The sequence below is a fragment of the Dama dama genome, chromosome 23, assembly GCF_033118175.1.
Source record: "Dama dama isolate Ldn47 chromosome 23, ASM3311817v1, whole genome shotgun sequence".
Taxonomy (NCBI): domain Eukaryota; kingdom Metazoa; phylum Chordata; class Mammalia; order Artiodactyla; family Cervidae; genus Dama; species Dama dama.
The window spans coordinates 27,224,958-27,247,394 of NC_083703.1; the positions used below are offsets into that span (position 1 = coordinate 27,224,958).

The 22,437-nt window shown below is 36.4% G+C and overlaps 1 protein-coding gene across 1 annotated transcript in view; it reads left to right on the plus strand.

Moving 5' to 3' along the window:
- GPR158 (G protein-coupled receptor 158) overlaps positions 1–22,437 on the plus strand; it is a 287,610-nt gene that overhangs the window by 255,093 nt on the left and 10,080 nt on the right. The window contains exon 7 of the mRNA XM_061126225.1: positions 9,311–9,549. Coding sequence (XP_060982208.1) covers positions 9,311–9,549 — 239 coding nt within the window. The remainder of the gene's footprint in view (positions 1–9,310; positions 9,550–22,437) is intronic.

A 22,437-nucleotide genomic window follows, 5' to 3' on the forward strand; every position in this document is an offset into this window, starting at 1 on the left:
TAAATATGTCATGTAGGGTGTTTGGGTTAAAAACTACAGACACTGACTATAGCTAAATTAAGCAAAAAGGGAATTCATTGGAATGATATGGGGAGGGCCACAGACTGAAGAGAAAGCTGAGGATCCAGGTTTGGGCAGACCCAACCCAAGGTGGCTTGAGGGATCAAGGTAGCCTGAGCTAAGGGATAACATCCCTTGAACGCCATATTCTCATTTTCATAAGAACTTCATTTTTTATTTCAAATTTTTGAAAAGTAAATCTCACCTCTCTAAGGCTGAAAATTCCAAGGCAATTATCAGTACTGATAAATAAAATGATTATTCTAGTCCCTTGAGAATAGGATAAACAGAAAAGACCCGAGTTCTTGTTTTATTTCAGCCATTTCCCTCAGGGCTTAGTAAAATTGTTGAACATTTCTTTTTCTGTATCCTGATCTCTCACTGATCAGTTGTAGTGTTTACAGAATTCCAGTAGCTCCGAAAACTTGAAGAAAATATGAAAAAGGAATAGAATCTCATCTGTCACTAGAAATGATACATTATCCTGGAACTTAAGGGTCTCATCACTTTTATTACATTTCCCACCTTTTGCTTTAGGGGTCTCTCCCCACATTTGAGAGTCATACAGACAAAGACTACCATGCCAATGCAAAGGAAAGTCACAAGTCTTTTATCTCTTAACAGTGCAGTATAGAAGTGGAACAAGTTAGAGGAGGGAGGTGAAAGTGGTCCACTCCTTCAGGGAGGAGTTGTTTTATCACTGACGTTGTTTAGAATCACAAGGTGGTGATAAAAAGCGGAACAGCTTTGACTTATTATTATTGCCTAAAAGTCTATACAGAAATTGTTACCTGTGCCCAGGACAGACAGTCCCACCACCCCACCTCACTGGCAGGCTGTTCATGCAGTGCACTTTATTTGAACCTGAAACTGTTTCTCTTCAGAAAAAGAAAGGAGAAAGGGACAGATTTTATCTGGTTCAGTAGGGATCATAAGGAAACACAGAACTGAAGTAGACAAAAATGAGAAGGTTCATTTATGAAAAGGAGTTTCCTTCAGTAACCGTAGATTTGTTTGACTTAGTACATTAATGATGTAAAACAGATCTAAAAGAACCTCTCACAGAATACTTGCTAAGCTAGGTTTGCTGGTTGGTTGGTTTTAGGAAACCTAGAAAGGCAGTATCTCTAGGCTCAGGAAAGCCAAGTATATTTTTAAGAGGAAAAATGAGGAACTATTTTAAATGAAAGGGAATGGAGAGAGATTAAGAAACTTAATGCCAGAAGAACATTTTCCTATTCCCTACAGTATGGTTTCTGAAAACAAATTGCCTTTTCCTTTTCTAAGGCTAATCAAGAAAAAACAAAACTTTTTTTGTTTGCAGTATATTTAAAACGAACATTTAAGCAAGCTGCAAGAAGACCTTCTTCTGGCTCTGACATGGAGATTTTCATTTCATGCCTTATTCAGGACTACCCATTCTGGATCAGTGCAATTCATAGCAGTTTTCTCTACTGTGCTCATTAGCACCAAATATTTACACTTTGTGGGAAAGGATAGATAGATAGATAGATAGCTACTTTTGTTTCCTATTAAACATTTTTACTGAAGTGTAGTTGATTTAGAGTGTTGTTTTCATTTCTGCTGTACAGGAAAGTGATTCAGTTATACATCTATGCATTTTTTATATTCTTTTCCATTATGGTTTATCACAGGATGTTGACTATAGTTCTCTGTTCTATACAGTAGGACCTTGTTGTTTTATCCATTCCGTATATATAGCTTATATCTGCAAACCCCAACCTCCCACTCCGTCTCTTCCCCTAGTCAATTTTGAAAGGTGGCTGGAAGATATTTATATTTATTTATTTTAGGTATTCTTACAAGGAAACATAAAATATAAAAAGATACTTTAAATTTTTTAAAGCGCAAAAGGAAGAAAATCTTTTTATACATTTCCCCAGTGACTGATGATGTTGAGTTTATTTTTAGGTGTTTATTGGCCATTTATTTATCTCTTTAGAAATATGTCCATTTTTTAATTGGGTTTTTTGCGTTTTGGTGTTGTATGAGTTTTTATAAATTCTAGATCTGAGGCCCTTATCAGATAAGTTATTTGATAATATTTTCTCCAAATCTGTGGATTTTCTTTTTTTGCTTTGATAGTGTGCTTTGGTGCATGGGTTTTTTTTTTTTTAATTTCTATGAAGCTCAGTTTATCTATTTTTTCTTTTGTACATATGCCGTGGTATGATTTTAGGAAACCATTGCCTAATCTCAGATCAGAAAGCTCTATACCTCTGGTTCCTTCTAAGCATTTTATAGTTTTAGTTCTTACATTTGAGTCTTTGAGTCACTTGGAATTAATTTTTGTATATTATGCGAGATAGAGGTCTAAATTCATTCTTTTGCACTTGGATATGTACTTGTCCTTAGGATCATTTGTTAAAAAGATTTCTTTTTTTTTTTTGGTGGCACTGAGCAGCTTGTGGGATCTAGCTCAATCCAGGGATTGAACCCAGGATCATGGCAGTAAAAGCACCAAGTCCTAACCTCTGGACAGCCAGGGAGCTCCCTTTTTTATATTTTTGTTTTTAAAGATTATTTTTTTCCTTATTGAATGATATTGGCACTGTTGTCAAAAAACCAATTGACTGGAGATGTAGAGATTTATTTCTGGATGATCAGTTTTATTCTGTTATTCTATATGTCTATCATTATGCTTGTATCACACTGTTTTGTTAAATTGACTTGAACTTGTAGATCAGTTTAGGGAATATTGCCATTTTAGCAGTATTAGATCTTCCAGTCCATGAACACACTTTCTGTTTCTTTAGATCTTTTAAAATTTCTTTCAGTGATGTTGTATAGATTACATCTTTTACCTTCTTGGTTAAATTTATTCCTAAGTGTTTTTTGATGCTATAGTAAATGAAAACTCTTCAGTCAATTTCATTTTCAAGTTGCTCATTGCTAATACATAAGAATAAAACTGATTTTTAAATGTTGAACTTACATCTTACAACTTTGCTGAATTTGGTGTTTAGCTCAGATTGTGTGTATGTGTGTTCTTTAGAGTTTTCTATATATAAGATTGTGTCATCTACTAATAGATACAGCTTTACTTCTCCCATTCCGATATGGATTCATTTTATTTCTTTTTTTCTTGACAAATTACTCATACTAGAACTTCTGGTACAATGATGAATAGAAGTGGTAAAAACAGACATTCTTGCCTTTTTCCTAAGAGCAGAAGAAATAATCTTCAGATTCCTTCTAGCTCTATCAAATATTTGACTTGCAACAGTCATATAACTCTTTCTTCTCCCTTTATTTTTTCATTATTCTCCTTTATCCTGTCTACTTACAATCAGGTCAGAAGAAAGGGAGGTTACTATGAGATACGAGAGCTAAGGCAGATAATAGGAATTGATAAAATTACCTATGTTGGGGAAGCTGAGTTATGGGTTTCCTTCTTATAACAGCAATAACTTAAAATAGTCACCACAGTCTTACTTAACTTCATGTCTCATAAATGTTAAAATCTATTTTTGCCTACATGATACTGATCCTTTTAAATATATCCAGTGATTAAAAAGTAGTGTTATGTTACTTCTGAAAATGAAGCTTTGAGAAGTTGATGAAAAGCTTGAGAAACATGAGGACTTAGGACCACTTAAAGCAAACTGCATAGTGACTTCAGCCTTTTCTGTGTTGTTTACTATCAAGGCTCTTCTGCCAAGAATTGAGTGGCTTTATATTTATAAAAGAAAATAATCACCTCCTGTCTTTCAGCAGAAGCATTTATTTTCTGGAGTTTCTAAGAAAGCAGTAAACTTAATAGAAATTCAAATCTAATGGAGAACTTCAAGACTTCAGTATTATTCCAATTAAATTAGTAGAAGCCTGTATGGCTTGATTATGTCCATATTCATTTCCTGGTGGTAAACAAGAAAGATGTGGTTGAATCACAAACACAAATATTCTGAAAACAGAAAACTTTCTGATGCTAGAGGTTTTAAATTTTGTTGTCAGTGTAACGAAAACTCAAAATTGTATCTGATAGATTAGAGCAGTCAGCCCACTGGAAAGACAGGCGCACCAGTCTTAAGCCTTTGGGGAAAAAATTATTTAGAGCAGCAGCTCTCAAACTATAGCCTTCATCAGAATTTATTGAAAGGGTTGAAAGGGTTTGTTAAAAATACAGGTTTCTGGGCCATAATCCCCAGTGTTTCTGACATAGTAGATCTGGAGGGGACCCCAAAATTTGCATTTTTAACAAGTTTGGGGATGGTGTTAATGCTACTGGTTTGGGAACCACTGGTCTAGAGCAAGTGGCATCTCAATTGAACCTTGAAGGACTATGTACGAATTGGCTAAATTAGGTGTTTGTATTGATGAGGGGAGGGGGAGGGGCAGTACAGGAAAAAGAGGGCAAAGGTTCAGATAGAGGACACCGCATGTTGTTCAGAGAGACCTGCAGGATTGTAGGAAGGCAAGAATGGTGAGCGATGAGCCGGCTGAAGCAAGGAGGGACCAATTTTTAAAGGCCTTTTACCATCCTAAGGTAGCTGAATTTGGGTGGAGAAGCACAGGACTGTAAACAGGAGAGAAACAGGATCAGAAGTGCAGTGAGGAACGTCGCGGTGGCTTTAACGTACAGTGTGGCCTGATGGTGGGAGAGAACAGTAAGGATACTGGTTAGGAAGCTACTGTAGGAAATAGGTTGATGACCACGAGCTGTACAGTGGCAGTGAAAATGGAGAAAAATAGAAAGATTTGAAAGATGTTCTCAGTATATAAGAGGTAGCAATTAAATTCCTTTAAAAATATTTTTTTATGGCTGTGGCGGGTCTTAGTTGTGGCACATGGCCTCTTCGTTGCTCTATACTAGTTGTGCACAACTAGGCTTCTCTCTAGTTGTGGCGCCCTGGTTCCGTAGTTGAGGCAGGCGGGTTTAGTTGCCTGGCCAGAGATTGAACCCAAGTCTCCTGCGTTGCCTGGCAGATCCTTAATCACTGGACCTCTAGGGAAGTGCCCAGAAATTCTTAATTATGCATTTGGTGTTTTGGAACATAGAAGAGGGAGAAGTAAAAGTTCCTTCCTAGGTTTCTGCTTTGAATAATTAACTGGTACTTGTCATTCAGAGAGGTAATACATGAGCAGTGGGTTGGAGGAGACAGGAATTGAGAGAGTAATGATTTTATTTTGGGACCTGTTGATGTCCAGTGGATCACTGAGTCTACAGATCTTAAGCTCAGGAGAGTGATCTAAATAAACCAAAGTTACAGATTTGGGACTCCCCAACAGGTACATAACTGAAGCAGAGTCATGGTTGGAATTTCCCAGGTATAACATGTAGAGCAAAAATAGAAGGTGACAACATTGAGGAGATCCTTGAGGAGCAGTCTTATTTAAAAGGAAGGCTGAGGCAGAGGACTCTGTGCTGGAAACTAAAAAATTGCTGACAGAGGAGTTGGATGAAAACTAAGAGACTATGACATAATGGAAGCTAAGTGCTTCCGCCAAGGCAAAAGCTAAAGAGAGATCAAGTTAAATAAGGAGTAACATATCAACTAGAGGGACTTCCCTCATGGTCCATTGGATAAGATTCCACCTTCCAATGCAGGGAGTGAAGGGTTCAATCCCTGGTGGGGGAGCTAAGATCCCATGTACCTTGCTGCCAAAAAACCAGAGAAGCAATATTGTGACAAATTCAATAAAGACTTCAAAAATTTTCCACATCAAAAAAAATCTAAAAAAAAACCAAACTAGCAATCAGATATTTGAAGAAGATAATCATATAACCTAAGTATAAGCCCTTACAGTAGTTTTGTGAGCTCAAACATGAAGTGTGTGGAAAGTAAAAAAGTAGAATTAGACATAGTGATAGCCAATTCCTGGATTGCCATTGTTTTTTTATCATTTCAACATGGTTTCTTTGAATTTATCTCCTATTAATGAAAACTGAATATATACTTTAAATATGCCTTTTTGTATTAAATTCTGGAGATTTTTTTGTAGTCCTCATATATATTATCATGTTCATTGAGAATAGTGAAGCCTTCTCAACAGATGATAGCTTAAAGATTTACCTATGAAAAAATAGTAGGAAAAGTAATCTGTATAAGTTTAATGGTTGCACTTTTTCTATAGCTATATTTCATATAAGTGCATGTCTAAGGATTTCACTTTTAGAACTTGGTTTCTAGGCAGTGATCCCATATAGACTAACATGAGCTCATTTTTTAAAAGATGTAGCAGAATTTTCTCATTTTAAGGCAAGCCTAGAAAAATGCATCTTATTCCATTTTACAAAAACCAATATCCTGAAATGCTTAGACTGCAGTGCAGAGTTGTGTTACTGTATTTTCTAGTGTTTGAAAGTCAATAAAATCGATAACAGGAGGCTCACGAGGGCTTGGCTTTGGTTTTTCCCTCTCTGGAAATGAGATTTGGGGACCTGACAATCTTGAATTCTCAGACTCTATGATAAATACCCATGGAAAACATGAAAATGTCTGATAATTTGGAAACTGGTTTCTTGACTAAAAGATTACTCTACTGGGATCATATAGATTTCCCCTGCAAATAACAAGTTCATCTGGTCAAAAAGTAGTATCTGTTAAAGATAATTATTTAAAAAATTGACTATTTGCTCTCTTTGAGGTTTAGAGTTTCTATGTGAAAATCTTCAAGTAACAGAAAAGTTAATGACTTTCCACATCTTGGCCATAGAAAGAAAATATAAATCAACTATTTTTCTCTGAAGCAGTGGTTCTCAACCCAGTGAAAACCCCTCGAAGTAACTTGAAAAATCCCTAGGAGTTCCTCTGGGTTAAAGAAAACTTCCCCTCTTGCCAAACATTTCCATCCACTGTCCCTCAAAGACAACATTTCTCTGGTTTGGACTTTGCTATGTTTTTCCCTTCGGTTAGAATATCCCCTTATATCTTTTCTACTTTCCTCCACTTCTGTCAATTGATATCCATCAAAGACAAGACTAACTACCACCTCTCCTCTTTATCTAACTTTAAATGGAGTAAAATCTATAAAATACCGAATCACTGTGAAACTGCTAGTTTCACACCTGAGACTAATATCACAAATCAACTATACTTCAAGAAAAAAAGATGATAACAGTGGGTATAATTTGGGAACAAGTACAACTGATTCTTAACAGGCAGCAATTCAATTACCTGGAGCAGAAGTGTTTGAGGCCTACTAGAGGGAGGCATGCGTTTGCTACCAGTGCTAGTGTGTTTCACCCAGGGAATGGAGAATAACTGCTAATCTGGTGAACTACAGATCTTCCTTGATTTTCAGTAGAATTATATCCAGATAAATCCATTGTAGATTGAGACTATCATTAAGTCAAGAATGCATCTAATATACCTAACATCATAGTTTAGCCCAGACTACCTTAACTGTGCTCAGAGCACTTATAGCAGCCTCCACTTTGACCACATCATCTAACACAAGGTCTATTTCACAATAAAATGTTGAATATCTCATATAATTTTTTGAATACTGTACTGAAAGTGAAAAACAAAATGATTGAATGAGTACAGAATGGTTGTAAGTGGATCAGTTGTTTAACCTTGTGATCCTGTGGCTGCCTGGGAGCTGAGGCATCAGGAGAGAGTATTGTACCACATACCATTAGCCCAGTAAAAGATCGAAATTCAGATTCGAAGTACAGTTTCTGCTGAATGCTTATCACTTTGTGCCATCGTAAAATCAAAATATCACGAAGTTGAACTGTTTTAAATTGGGGACTGTCTGTAGTTAAACGAGTAATTAAAGTGATCTTTTGCATTCTTATTTTATACTAAAACCTTTCTGATGTTGTTCTACATTAAAATTGAGGATAAGTATTTTATTCAGAATTAAATAAATTCACACTGTGTGTTAGCTGCAGGACAGTGGGGTTAAAGATATGGGTTAAAGTGAAAGTCGCTCAGTCGTGTCTGACTCTTTGTGATCCCCTGTGCTATAGCCCACCAGGCTCCTCTGTCCATGGATTCCCCAGGCAAGAATACTGGAGTGGGTTGCCATTTCCTTCACCAGGGGACCTTCCCAACAACCCAGGGATCAAACCCAGGTCTTCTGCATTGCAGACAGACTCTTTACTGTCTAAGCCACCAGAGAAGCCCAGAAATATAGACAGGGGGAGGATAAATATGAACCTGCTAGAAAATAACTTTCTTTACTGGATATTAATTCCAGAAGAGCTATCAAAGCCCTGAATTGAGAGAAAAGATAGTAAAAAAAAAAATCTAGATTATTTCAGGTGGGTAAGTTTCATTTCTGGATTTATAATGATTTTTATGAATAATTCATAGGAACATTTCATTTAATAAGTTGAAAGAATGAGATGGAGGAGGAAACAGAAAAGTTGAAAAGATGAATTCATTTAGAAATTGATTATGGATACCCTTATAGTACCATAAACCATTATGGTAGTAAGTCATAACTTTGTGACCTAAAATATCAGAATGAGAGTGGGGAGTTAAAATCAGCTAAGAATATTCTGGAGATGATATTAAAGAAAGGATAGCTGGAAAGATCCCGGTAGTAAGGTTGAATTTTGTCTTCACATCATTTTCAGAGATGAAACAGTTCTTAGATACCATGTAATCCAGTAGTTCTCAACCCTGGCTATACATTTGAGTCATATATACACCAAAAAAACAAATGTAGTTCTTGTAGGTCATATCCCAGTCTTGTTTAATGCAGTAGTCTTATTGAGGGGTATTTAAATATTCCTTATTGTTTTTTTTTTGTACTCATAATTATTTTTCATTATGTGATACAATGATGACAAAGGGAGGCTACATAAAATGATTTTCAAAAAATACCTTTTATAACATTCTACTATAAAGAATAACTCATTTAAGGAAGTTTTTGACTTAGTATAATGTAAAACCCAACTACTAACTTTCAGGATTATTTTTTGAGCCCTTAGAAACCCGGTTTGAGCAGTGTTTGCCAATGAATCTTTCTAAGGACCTGAGAATTTTGCTTGAAATATTAAGACATACTCAAAAGAATTCCATCCTACACAGATCTATTGACTCACTGACCTCTAACACAGGATATTTGTTCTGCTATTGGAAGATAAAATAGAATGAAATTCAGTAAAAATAATAAGCAACAATTCTTCTTCTTTTTTTTTTTTTTTAGTGTTAAAATTCTGCCTAAGTAAGTTTGGGTAGATTTAGATTTCACCAAGAAAAATCAGGTATTTTAGAATTTTACTTCCTGGGTGTTAGGTTTGCCTTCACATTTTGATGTCTTGCTCTCCCAGGGTTTTGAAGGTGTTTCTTTCACGAACAGCCCAGCGGATTCCATACATGACTGGTGGACGTGTCATGAGGATGCTGGCAGTAATACTCCTGGTAGTGTTCTGGTTTCTTGTTGGCTGGACATCATCTGTTTGCCAGAATTTGGAGAGGCAGATTTCACTCATTGGCCAAGGGCAAACATCAGATCACCTCATCTTCAACATGTGCCTCATTGAGCGCTGGGATTACATGACAGCAGTCGGTATGTGGTCACTCATTTTGTGCAGTTGTCTTGTCGTTTGCCCACTAGCATTACAATGGACTTCCTTAGAAGCCTTGCCAAATCCTTTCACAGACTCTAAAAGAATTTTACGTATTTGGTTTTGGTGAAACAATATTATAAAAAGGACAATAATGATATGTGGAATGCAAACTTTTGCTGGGAGTTTCCATTATTTTTCAGAGGTGTGTGTGCAGCTTTGTTCAGAAAATGTCCTTCTTTGTGCAAGAAGGAGAAACACAGTAAGTAAAGGCAGCTTCTTTATACAGAGACTTTCTGCTTTCCATCCTATCAACGTGTCCCCATTGGGCTAACAGTATCGAATCTTTTGACTTATTTCTTTATTTTGGGAGAAAAAAGGAAATGTGCTGGTATTTTTAATATAGTTTGGGTCCTATGATATATCAGACTTGGTCTCTATAGAGTGCTCTGGGCAAAATTTCTAATTTATCTTTCCTCTAAAGATAATTTATTGGGAATCCTCTGGAGTTCTGGTATTACAGAAACACTTGCTGTACAGAACCTTGCTACTTGTGGGGAGTAAGTTATGTGACTGAGAAACTGCAGAACTTAGAAGAAGCCCATGATGAGTTGGGCCATGATGAGATTATTTTTCTGGTACCTCAGTTTTTTAAAAAATGAGAAAGAGAACATTCCATAGGAATTTTTCTGTTGTTACTATTGGGCTATTTTTAAACTAAGCCTGCAAAGATACAAAAACATTTTATTATTTTGTTGTCATTCCCCTCAGTCAACCAGGGACAAATCTTAACTTTCTTTGGCAGATGTCAAAAATAAAAACATGAATTTAATTCCCATTATCTGTCTCCCCCATATTGGCAGTTGTTTGTGGAATGTTCACATTTAGTATTTTGCTAGAAGCTCATAAAATGTGTACATTGTTTACAATTTGAATGGAATAATATTTTTCTGGAGAGGGTATTTTAGGACTCATATAAGCCTGATATCTGTAGTAATAAAGCAATGTGGGTACATAAAGGGAATGGTTATAGCACTATAATAATATATAAAGTCTGTCGTCATTATTTTGATCAATAGCAATGAAAATATCTGTAGTTCCATATCAGTAGATATCAATATCAGTATTAGAAGATAAAGCGTGGAACCATGGTAGTAAGCAGTTCTGATTCTGACTTTCATCTGAATGTGAAAATTAAACAAATTTTGTAGATATAAAATTTCTACTTAATAGAAACCTGTAACATTAGTTTACATTCTTCAATCCAGGTTGACCAAACTAGGAAAAATCATTTCCCAATGTTACTAGGAAGAAAAGCACATTACATTTCTCTTATGTTTTACAAAGAATACAACATTCAAAATACAAAATGAGGCATCATTAGGTTGGCAATGAAGAAGCAGAATGAAGCCCAAGAATTTGCTCTGTGACAGGTTCCCAGGTGATGCTTCTGCTTTTGGGTGTGAGACCACACTTTGAGAAGTACTGCTGTATGTCTTTCTCCATTCTAATGATGCCAACTCCAAAATCCCTGAATTTGGTTTGTGTGTGTGTGGGGCGGGTGTGGGTATGTGTGTCTTCTAAAAGCAACCTAGATTGAACTTACTGATTCATCACATCACTTTCTGATTCTCCAAATTCCTTTAACAGGTTTTCAAGACTCATAGTAAACTTAAGCAGCATTGTTAATCCAGCATTATTTACAATGTATTTTAACACTGTCCTCTTTTCCAGTTAGGCATTTCCTTCGTGTTTCACACAGTTCCTACACACCTCCACCACTTCTCCTATCAAAGGAAATGTTCTTTATACCTCTTTATAGTATTCTAAATATTACCCATGCCTCAAAGAACTTCTCTTTTATAAAGATTCCTAGGTTCTAGTACAAATTGATTGTCTTCCTTCATTGAACTACCACTGTACCAAGGGACTTTACTGCCTAATTTTGCTTTTGATTCTCACTTATCTTTATAACCCAATAGTTAACTACCTGATGAGAGGAATAAGTCTCTTATATATTTTATATCTACCATAAGGTCTTCAGTACTAGAGACATTATAGGTATTTAGTGGATCTTGCTTATCATAGAAAATTCTTATATATAAAGAAAGTTTATGTAAAATGAACTACAGGTTACTGTCAGTTCTGTATTCATATTTATTTCTACATAGAGATCACAAATGTGACCTTCTTTAGGGTACAAAATACTTTAAAGTAAAAGACTAATGATAAGGTATAGAGATCAAGAGGTAAGAGGAAGTTAAATGTTTGGTGATAATATTTTAATCTTTTAGTGATTATTTTTGTCCTAGTGAGTAATTTACTGAACTACTGAAACACCTTAGTTTCAAACTTACACTTTTCTTGGAGTGACACAATTCTCTGAAGAAAACTCAAGACATGTGATTTAACAACAGGAACAAACATTTTAAATTAAGACTATCTTGAAAACTCAAGAGACATGTGATTGCTGTATTTTTTCACACTGCCTTACAGTGGTTGCATTTATTTCTCTTTTGGCATGTATCATTAGATAGTCCATATTTAACCCCTCTTAATGTTTGCTAATGTGTGCCTCTTTGCAGTTCTCTTTATATATTTCTATAAGTAGCATGTTTACCATTAGATTTTTTATATCCAAGCTGTTCTTCAAGAATAAATTAATGTATCTTCAGTCTGCCAGAAAGAAGCATGTACTGAAAACTAAATTATTCCCCATTTCCTAAACAGAAATAATTCTGTGCAGGCTAAGGATGGAGATAGGCTTTACCTTGAAGTTGTTGTGAGAAATCTGTGTCAAGAAGTTGTGTATACTTATATTAGTGTCAGGAGTCAATTTCAAAAAAAAAAAAAAAAAATCCCAAAAGTGCTGTTAATATATTGATAAACTTGGATCAGTTTTACCTGTCTGAAACTGTTTTTTTTTAAAAATACAAATTAAAGAATCATATGAGTGTGATACTAGTTTTTCCACTGAGGTAAAACTCTAGTTAGAAATATGAGTCGTAAATTTAAGGAATGGGTCCTTCCTACTTTTTGCTCACTCCAGAACTGGCCATGTAGGTGATTTTCCTACCACAAGTGTTTCAGAGGAGGAATCAGGTATAGAAAACTACTGGGAAGAAACCTAATTCTCCTCTTGCCTGGTATATTTTAAACACAAAGGCAGACAGTGTGTTCAGTAATTCAATTAGTTGTACGCCAGTGTTTAGAAGGAACTGAGGAGAATACAGTAACACCTACTGAGTTATATAGGGAAATTCTAGAATAGCAATTGTTTCTCAGGATTTAAATACTTAATTCTCCTAGAAGATTAGGCTATATTGTGACAGGTGAAATGTGGTATGAGCACCCTTTAATGAGTACTGGGGAAAATAGATTAGACTTCCTTTCCATCTGACTTAGATTAATGTTCATGATTTAGGTTCATTTACATGCATCTTTTTTTATTCTAATGTACCATATGCCTTAATCCTGCTGCATCATTTGTTACCATTTTTAAAATGTATTTTTAATTTTCAGTCAAAGAAATGAAAGCTTGACTGCATTGACAGGCTTGAGCTATATCATGAGAAACTCACATATACTGTTTTTTGGGGGGTGGAGAGTTGTTTGTTTTTTATGTTGCTTTATTTATTTATTTTTTTAGTTTTTAAATTCTATACTGTACTTTATTGAATCATAATCAGTGAACTTGTAATATATTTAAACATAATGACTTGACATATGATACATTGTGAAATGATTCCCCCAGTCAAGTTAATTAACATATTCACCAACTCACATAGTTTCCTGGGGGGGTGAGTGTGTATGTGTAAGAATGCTTAAAATCCATTCTCTTAGCATATTTCAAGTATAGTTACTGTGCTGTACATTATATCCTCAGAATGTATCCATCTTTTAACAACATCTGTAGCCTTTGACCAATCTGTCCTTTGATAACTCTCCAAGTTATCCCTAACAATTTCAGCCCATGTCAGTCACCATTGTACTGTTTCTATGTGTTCAATGTGGTTTTGTTTTGTTGTGTTGTGTTTAGATTCTATATATGATACACTCATACTTTTTGAAGGTCTTCTTGATAGTTTCTTGAATGAGTGAAGTAGAGATTATTTTCCTTGTTTATCTACATACTACTTGTTCTGAACAATGTTTTATTTCTTTGAGGAGTAGTTATGATGCTGAAGGGCTGAGAGAAAGGATAAATTAGTTTTGTTCCTTTATTTTATCCTTACAGTGCCATTTTTCTTTTTAGAAGTGAAGAAATTTGGGGATGGGGTCTTGGGGCAGTGCCTAAAGGACATGGAGCAGGAGTAATTAAGATATCTATAGTGGTCATAGCTTCTAAGGAGTTTCAGCTCCCCCGTGGAACTGTTGGGTTTTAAAGGGTGAAAAATTAAGATGGGTGAAAAAAGGTTTTGTTGCTTTAGTAGAGATCGCCTATAGATTAACTCTGTTGTCAAAAGATTTTGGCAGCTCTTTTACTTGTACTAAAATGACTATCATAGTTTAAAAACAAGCTGCTAACCCATATGGACTGCAAATTCCAGCCTGTTACACCACCATTCCACTCCTATGTCTGCAGTAACTGTGGCGAGCAGAGAGCCTTCTCCTGAGGTTTAAGTATGGAGGAATAAGAAGGTTTGTGAGTTTTCCTGTTTCAGCTCACTGAGACCCATTCCCCACAGTAGTCAAAGCCAACGTCTATGCCTCTAGTAAGTAATAAAGCAAAAGAAAGTCTCCAACGAAGCATGTAATTTAGAGAACACTGGTTAGGAGAACCAGGAGACCTGGGATCCAGATTCTGCTCATGGTGAGTCAGCAGGAGTGGAGCCAGCTTCTCTGTGGGCCTGTCCATGGCATGTCCTATGGCCCAGCTCTGCCCATCCCTTCCTTACTGCTCCCGGGAGCTGAGAAGGGGGCAGGCATTCCCGGCCCGCACAGTCCTAGTTGTGAACTCCCAGTTGTGAACTCCCGGCAACATCCATCTTCTCCATGCTTCTCAGATGAGTACAATGATTTTACAACAAACAGAATGCCTGCAACTCACTAACCACCCCCTTCCCAGCCACATCCACACACTCAAAAATATATCCCTAAGACCACGTGGTCTCACAAAGTCAATCCTGCCTTTAAAATTCTACCGGAAGTATCCTTTTCATTGTTTTCACCACTGTAAATCTCACACCTATCTTTATTCAAATCAAAGAAAAAACAAATAAGCCTTCAGAATATCAAGGTTTCTGTCTGCAGCCAAACCCTGGAATGCTGGAATTTGAGCTGTTTTCGAGCATTATTTAGTTGTTTGACCTAATGATAACTTCTGTGCAGTCCACCATGTTATTAGAATAAAATGGAGTAAGTTTACCTTGTAAATTTTCTAAGTGGATGGGATTTAGAGAAAAGCAGAAGACAACATTAAAAGAAACACTTGGAAAAGGAAGGCTAAATGTTTCATTTATATATTTAGTTGTGCCATGTAAAAATAATTTTTAATTTATTTTATTTTTTATTTTATTTTTATTTTTATTAGTTGGAGGCTAATTACTTCACAACATTGCAGTGGGTTTTGTCATACATTGACATGAATCAGCCATGGAGTTACATGTATTCCCCATCCCGATCCCCCCTCCCACCTCCCTCTCCACCCAATTCCTCTGGGTCTTCCCAGTGCACCAGGCCCGAGCACTTGTCTCATGCATCCCACCTGGGCTGGTGATCTGTTTCACTATAGATAATATACATGCTATTCTCTCGAAACATCCCACCCTCGCCTTCTCCCACAGAGTCCCAAAGTCTGGTCTGTACATCTGTGTCTCTTTTTCTGTTTTGCATATAGGGTTATCATTACCATCTTTCTAAATTCCATATATATGTGTTAGTATGCTGTAATGAACTTTATCTTTCTGACTTACTTCACTCTGTATAATGGGCTCCAGTTTCATCCATCTCATTAGAACTGATTCAAATGAATTCTTTTTAACAGCTGAGTAATATTCCATGGTGTATATATACCACAGCTTCCTTATCCATTCATCTGCCGATGGGCATCTAGGTTGCTTCCATGTCCTGGCTATTATAAACAATGCTGTGATGAACATTGGGGTGCACGTGTCTCTTTCAGATCTGGTTTCCTCAGTGTGTATGCCCAGGAGTGGTATTGCTGGGTCATATGGCAGTTCTATTTCCAGTTTTTTAAGGAATCTCCACACTGTTTTCCATAGTGGCTGTACTAGTTTGCATTCCCACCAACAGTGTAAGAGGGTTCCCTTTTCTCCACACCCTCTCCAGCATTTATTGCTTATAGACTTTTGGATAGCAGCCATCCTGACTGGCGTGTAATGGTACCTCATTGTAGTTTTGATTTGCATTTCTCTGATAATGAGTGATGTTGAACATCTTTTCATATGTTTGTTAGCCATCTGTATGTCTTCTTTGGAGAAATGTCTGTTTATTTCTTTGGACCATTTTTTGAATGGGTCATTTATTTTTCTGGAATTGAGCTTCAGGAGTTGCTTGTATATTTTTGAGATTAATCCTTTGTCTGTTTCTTCATTTGCTATTATTTTCTCCCATTCTGAGGGCTGTCTTTTCACCTTGCTTATAGTTCCCTTTGTTGTGCAAAAGCTTTTAAGTTTCATTAGGTCCCATTTGTTTAGTTTTGCTTTTATTTCCAATATTCTGGGAGGTGGGTCATAGAGGATCCTGCTGTGATTCATGTCGGAGAGTGTTTTGCCTATGTTCTCCTCTAGGAGTTTTATAGTTTCTGGTCTTACATTTAGATCTTTAATCCATTTTGAGTTTATTTTTGTGTATGGTGTTAGAAAGTGTTCTAGTTTCATTCTTTTACAAGTAGTTGACCAGTTTTCCCAGCACCACTTCTTAAAGAGGTTGTCTTTTTTCCATTGTATATCCTTGCCTCCTTTGTCAAAAATAAGGTGTCCATAGGTTCGTGGATTTATCTCTGGGCTTTCTATTCCATTCCATTGATCTATATTTCTGTCTTTGTGCCAGTACCATACTGTCTTGATGACTGTGGCTTTGTAGTAGAGTCTGAAGTCAGGCAGGTTGATTCCTCCAGTTCCATTCTTCTTTCTCAAGATTACTTTGGCTATTCGAGGTTTTTTGTATTTCCATACAAATTGTGAAATTATTTGTTCTAGTTCTGTGAAAAATACCATTGGTAGCTTGATAGGGATTGCATTGAATCTATAGATTGCTTTGGGTAGAATAGCCATTTTGACAATATTGATTCTTCCAATCCATGAACACGGTATATTTCTCCATCTGTTTGTGTCCTCTTTGATTTCTTTCATCAGTGTTTTATAGTTTTACCCAAAACCTATGGGACACTGTAAAAGCAGTGCTAAGGGGAAGGTTCATAGCATTACAGGCTTACATCAAGAAACAAGAAAAAAGCCAAATAAATAACCTAACTCTACACCTAAAGCAATTAGAGAAGGAAGAAATGAAGAACCCCAGGGTTAGCAGAAGGAAAGAAATCTTAAAAATTAGGGCAGAAATAAATGCAAAAGAAACTAAAGAGACCATAGCAAAAATCAACAAAGCTAAAAGCTGGTTTTTTGAAAAAATAAACAAAATTGACAAACCATTAGCAAGACTCATTAAGAAGCAAAGAGAGAAGAACCAAATTAACAAAATTAGAAATGAAAATGGAGAGATCACAACAGATAACACTGAAATACAAAGGATCATAAGAGACTACTACCAGCAGCTCTATGCCAATAAAATGGACAACTTGGATGACAAATTCTTAGAAAAGTATAACTTTCCAAAACTGGACCAGGAAGAAATTGAAGATCTTAACAGAGCCATCACAAGCAAGGAAATCAAAACTGTAATCAGAAATCTTCCAGCAAACAAAATCCCAGGACCAGATGGCTTCACAGCTGAATTCTACCAAAAATTTAGAGAAGAGCTAACACCTATCTTACTCAAACTCTTCCAGAAAATTGCAGAAGAAGATAAACTTCCAAACTCATTCTATGAGGCCACCATCACCTTAATTCCAAAACCAGACAAAGATGCCACAAAAAAGGAAAACTACAGGCCAGTATCACTGATGAACATAGATGCAAAAATCCTTAACAACATTCTAGCAAACAGAATCCAACAACATATTAAAAAATCATACACCATGACCAAGTGGGCTTTATCCCAGGAATGCAAGGATTCTTTAATATCTGCAAATCAATCAATGTAATACACCACATTAACAAATTGAAAGATAAAAACCATATGATTATCTCAATAGATGCAGAGAAAGCCTTTGACAAAATTCAACACTCATTTATGATTAAAACTCTCCAGAAAGCAGGAATAGAAGGAACATACTTCAACATAATAAAAGCTATATATGACAAACCCACAGCAAGCATTACCCTCAATGGTGAAAAATTGAAAGCATTTCCCCTGAAATCAGGAACAAGACAAGGGTGCCCACTCTCACCACTACTATTCAACATAGTGTTGGAAGTTTCTGCACAGCAATCAGAGCAGAAAAAGAAGTAAAAGGAATCCAGATAGGAAAAGAAGAAGTGAAACTCTCGCTGTTTGCAGATGACATGATCCTCTACATAGAAAACCCTAAAGACTCTACCAGAAAATTACTAGAGCTAATCAATGAATATAGTAAAGTTGCAGGATATAAAATTAACACACAGAAATCCCTTGCATTCCTATACACTAACAATGAAAAAGCAGAAAGAGAAATTAAGGAAACAATACCATTCACCATTGCAACAAAAAGAATAAAATACTTAGGAGTACATCTACCTAAAGAAACAACAATAATTTTTAAATGTGCTAAGAAGCATAAGGGCTTCCCTGGTGGCTCAGAGGGTAAAGAATCTGTCTGCAGTGTAGGAGACCTGGGTTCAATCCCTGGGTTGTGGATATCTGCTAGAGGAGGGCATGGCAACCCACTTCGATATTCTTGCCTGGAGAATCCCCATGGACAGAGGAGCCTGGTGGGCTACAATCCTGGGGTCGCAAAGAGTCAGACACAACTGAGTGAAGTAGCACAGAAGAAGCATAAAATATTATTAACACAAAACGCCTTTGCAGCATGGCAAAGCAGAGGATCACAGCTTGAGAGTCGTTTGTACTTTGAGGTTGCTTTTCTCCAGCCCTTGTGGGTGTTCTAAGATCACCAACCTGGGACATCTTCAGTGTCAAAAAACTAATGTCATTTCTCACTCCTTTGCTTGACCCAGACCTTTGGAAAGATAACTTGAAATTACTTTCATTATGGTGTATTAATTTTTTAAAGGTTATGGTAGTTAACTTTTAAATAAAATGTTATTCCTTGTAGATTAAAAGTGGAATACCTCAGTTTTCTAAAAGCCCTATTTGAATCTTTAAATATAAACTCAATTCCCTTTTTAACTATACCCATGCCTCTCATCAGTCGTTTGCCACCAGAAATTATTTTCTAAAGCAGAGGCACAACATATATTTCAACTCCCATGAAATAGCACTGCAAAATTTGGTAACATCTGCATATTTTCTTTACTGATTGCAGTGTTAGTCTAAAGTTAATTATATGAAACTGGCTTTTTTTCCTCAGCACAACTTTTATAAATTACATTTAGTTTAATTGGTACTTTGAGTAATAAATTGTTTTTCTGCTGGAGCATATTGTTTGATATTGCTAATGAAATGATTTTAATGTTCAGCTTAGCTGTTTGGAGGAATCTTATTTTGTCTTGTATTTTTAAATGTAATTTTTCATTGTAGCACACTAATTAACTTGATAACTACTTTCCTTTTTTTAAAAAAAGGTGTTTAGTATGACATTATATAAAAACACTGCTATAAGTGGCCAGAAGATAAAGTTTTCATAATTCAGTTTTATGTGGATCCTTCAACTGCAGCACATTTTTGTGCTAGTGTTATTTAATAATATTTCGTATTCATCATTCTTGAGTGTCAAGTACCACACACTTAGTGCCCCATCAGTAAGTATCATTTGCCTTTATTAATCATAATGCCAGTATGATCTTTAAATTGTGTATATAGATGTTAGATGGATCTAGACATCCATCAGTGTTAAGTGGAGTGGCAAGGTAATAGAAAGCCTCTATCTCTTAAATACATGAAACTGATATCATTTATATTCATTCAAGTCAACAAATATTTATTAAATCTTATCCATGTGTGATCAGTATCCTTGCTATCATCTTTGTGGGCAAAGGTAGAAAAAATAATTGAAAGACTCAATTCTTGTCCTGAAAAATATCATCACAGTCAGGGCTCAAGACTCCATGAACAGTTTTCTCCCAGTTACATATTGTGTGGCATATTATTCTCTGCATGGCGTGGTATAGATAGTTGAAAACCATAAGAGATTAGAGGAAGGAAACTTCAGTGTAAGTTAGAATCATGGCTGAGGACCTAGGGATGGAGATGGGACCTGAATTGAACATCAAAAGATTGGTTAAAACTTGGAAGTGTGGATGAGAAGAGATTTTGTGTGTGAGTAATAGCATAAACAAAGACTCAGAAGCAAGAATCTTTGGAGTGTTCAGAGGACAGCGAGTCTTCCTGGGTCAGCTCAGAGTTCATGTTGGGGAACTCTGGGAGTTCATGTTGGTTGTATAACATGAGGTCACGGAGGGCGAGAAGTGCCAGGCCAAGCAGTTATAAAATAATAGTGAACTACTGAAGATTTCTAAATGAAGATACAAGCAGTTCCTCACAAGAGCTCACCTGAGGGTCAGAGACTAGACAGGAAATCAGGGTCTAAGAACTACAGGAGCACAAAAGAATAAGGCCAAGCAATGGGGCAGCCAACAGGAAGCCCTGGGGGGTAAGAAAGTCTTGAAACTTTCTGACAAGAAAGTCATCAAAGTCTTGAAACCTGTCTGCCCTGGCAGGAACCCCTGTAGTCTTTCTTTGGGAACAGAAATTAATTCCAGGGTCCTAACTAGGTGTGAATGAATCTTCTAAGGGAAATATTAATACAGATCAGTGAACCCAAATGGATATCTGGACAAATCCTGATATGATCAAAGTGGAGTTTTAGAAAAATGAACTTGTCTCTGTTATAAAGAATGAATTAATATAGGGTGAATCCAGGTTTAGATGGGCAGTTGATATGTAAGGAGTAAATTTACAGGAACTTAGGCAAAGATTGTAATTGTGGGCATTGAGAGAAGTGAAACATATGAAAAATAAGTCTAGGTAGAAATGTAGCAGTGAAAGGTGGCTCTGAGATTTCAAACCTGAGTGAAGAGGCAATAGTAATACCATGGACAGAAGTACAAGCCTCAGGAAAGGAAGCTTTCCATGAAGACCTTTTCCCAATCCAATAAGCTTGGCTAGGAAGAACATTCACAGACATGGCCAGTGGCCAACATACAGAATAATCGAGACCTCCACTCTCATCTCATGGAAATCTTTGAGTGAGGTTCATTTTCTCTTTGGCTTTTGACCACATCAGGGTTTTTGAGTAAAAATGTGTTTACTTAGGGCTTATTGTTTAAATACTGGTAGAAACTTTAGCAGGTAAAACACCTGGGCATATGGAACTAGAAATCAGTATTTTAGTATGCAAGTAGATTACCTCTAGGTAACGCATTTTGTGAAATGTTTTTTGCTAGTTAGAGCTTTCTTTTTGTTAACTGGGTCATTATTGTCCCATGAAGTCACATTACTACGACAGAGAAAATGCATGGTAACAGTTACTTGGTCAGAATAGGTTAAAGTAACAATGTTCAGTTTGAAAAAAATAATCAAAAGAGGGACTTCCCTAAAGGGTCAGTGGTGAAGAGTCTTGCCCTTGCCTGGCAGTGCTAGAGACATGGGTTCAATCCCTGGCCTGGGAAGGTCCCACATGCCGTGGAGCAGCTAAGCTCCTGTGCCTCAGCTGCTGAACCTGTGCTCTCGAGCCCACGGGCCACAGCTGCTGAAGCCCACACACCCTGGAGCCCGCGCTCCACAGCTAGAGAAGCTGCTGAATGAGAAGTCCGTGCATCACAATGAAGAAGCAGCCCCTGCTCACCACAGCTAGAGAAAGTCTGGGCGTAGCAACAAAGACCCAGCACGGCCAAAAATTTTTTTTAAATTTCAGAAAGTCAAAGGAGATGTTTAACAAAAAGAACTAATTATTTAACATTTGTTTTATCTGATGTCATCCCTATCAGAAACTGTCAAGTGCTTTCTATCCATTATTGGATTTCGTTAGCAAATAACCCCATGAAATATGTACTTTTATTATTCTCATTTTCCAGAGAAGGAAACTGTGACCAGTGGGTTAACTCATGTCAGATAATGCGAAGTTAATTAGGGGTCCAGCCAGAATTCCCCATCAGGTCTAGCGTGACTGTGAGGCCCTATCCTTAATTACCACACTATCTTGTCTCTTCTGGCTTGAGCAAGAGAACAAGGTGATGGTGAATTTCACTAAAACTTTGGCGTATAGCCACCAAAGATTAGATGTCTGTCAGGTGTGGAAACCATGATTGTTCACTTATAAAATATGCCACTGCATGTTTAGCAACCAATTTTCTCACAGTTCAGGCAATGGAGGTCTTTGAGCCAGACTCAGTGTATTAAGAACTTAAATATCTCGAAACTGCATGTAAATACATTATAAGCCTTTTGCTACCTTGATGACTTTATTGTGACTCAGAGGCTCTGTGAATAGCTTAAGCTTAGGTTCGGGATGTGGAAAATTATTTTGCACATTTTAGGAAAAAGCTATTGATTCTCAAAAAAAAAAAAAAATCTGAGATACCAAACACTGTTTAAAAAACTTTTAATTAAAAAAATAAAATATACCTATGAAAAACCTTCTATACACTGAATAAAAATTAAAAATAAACACGGCCTATGTATTCATATGTGAATGACATTTTTGTGTGCAT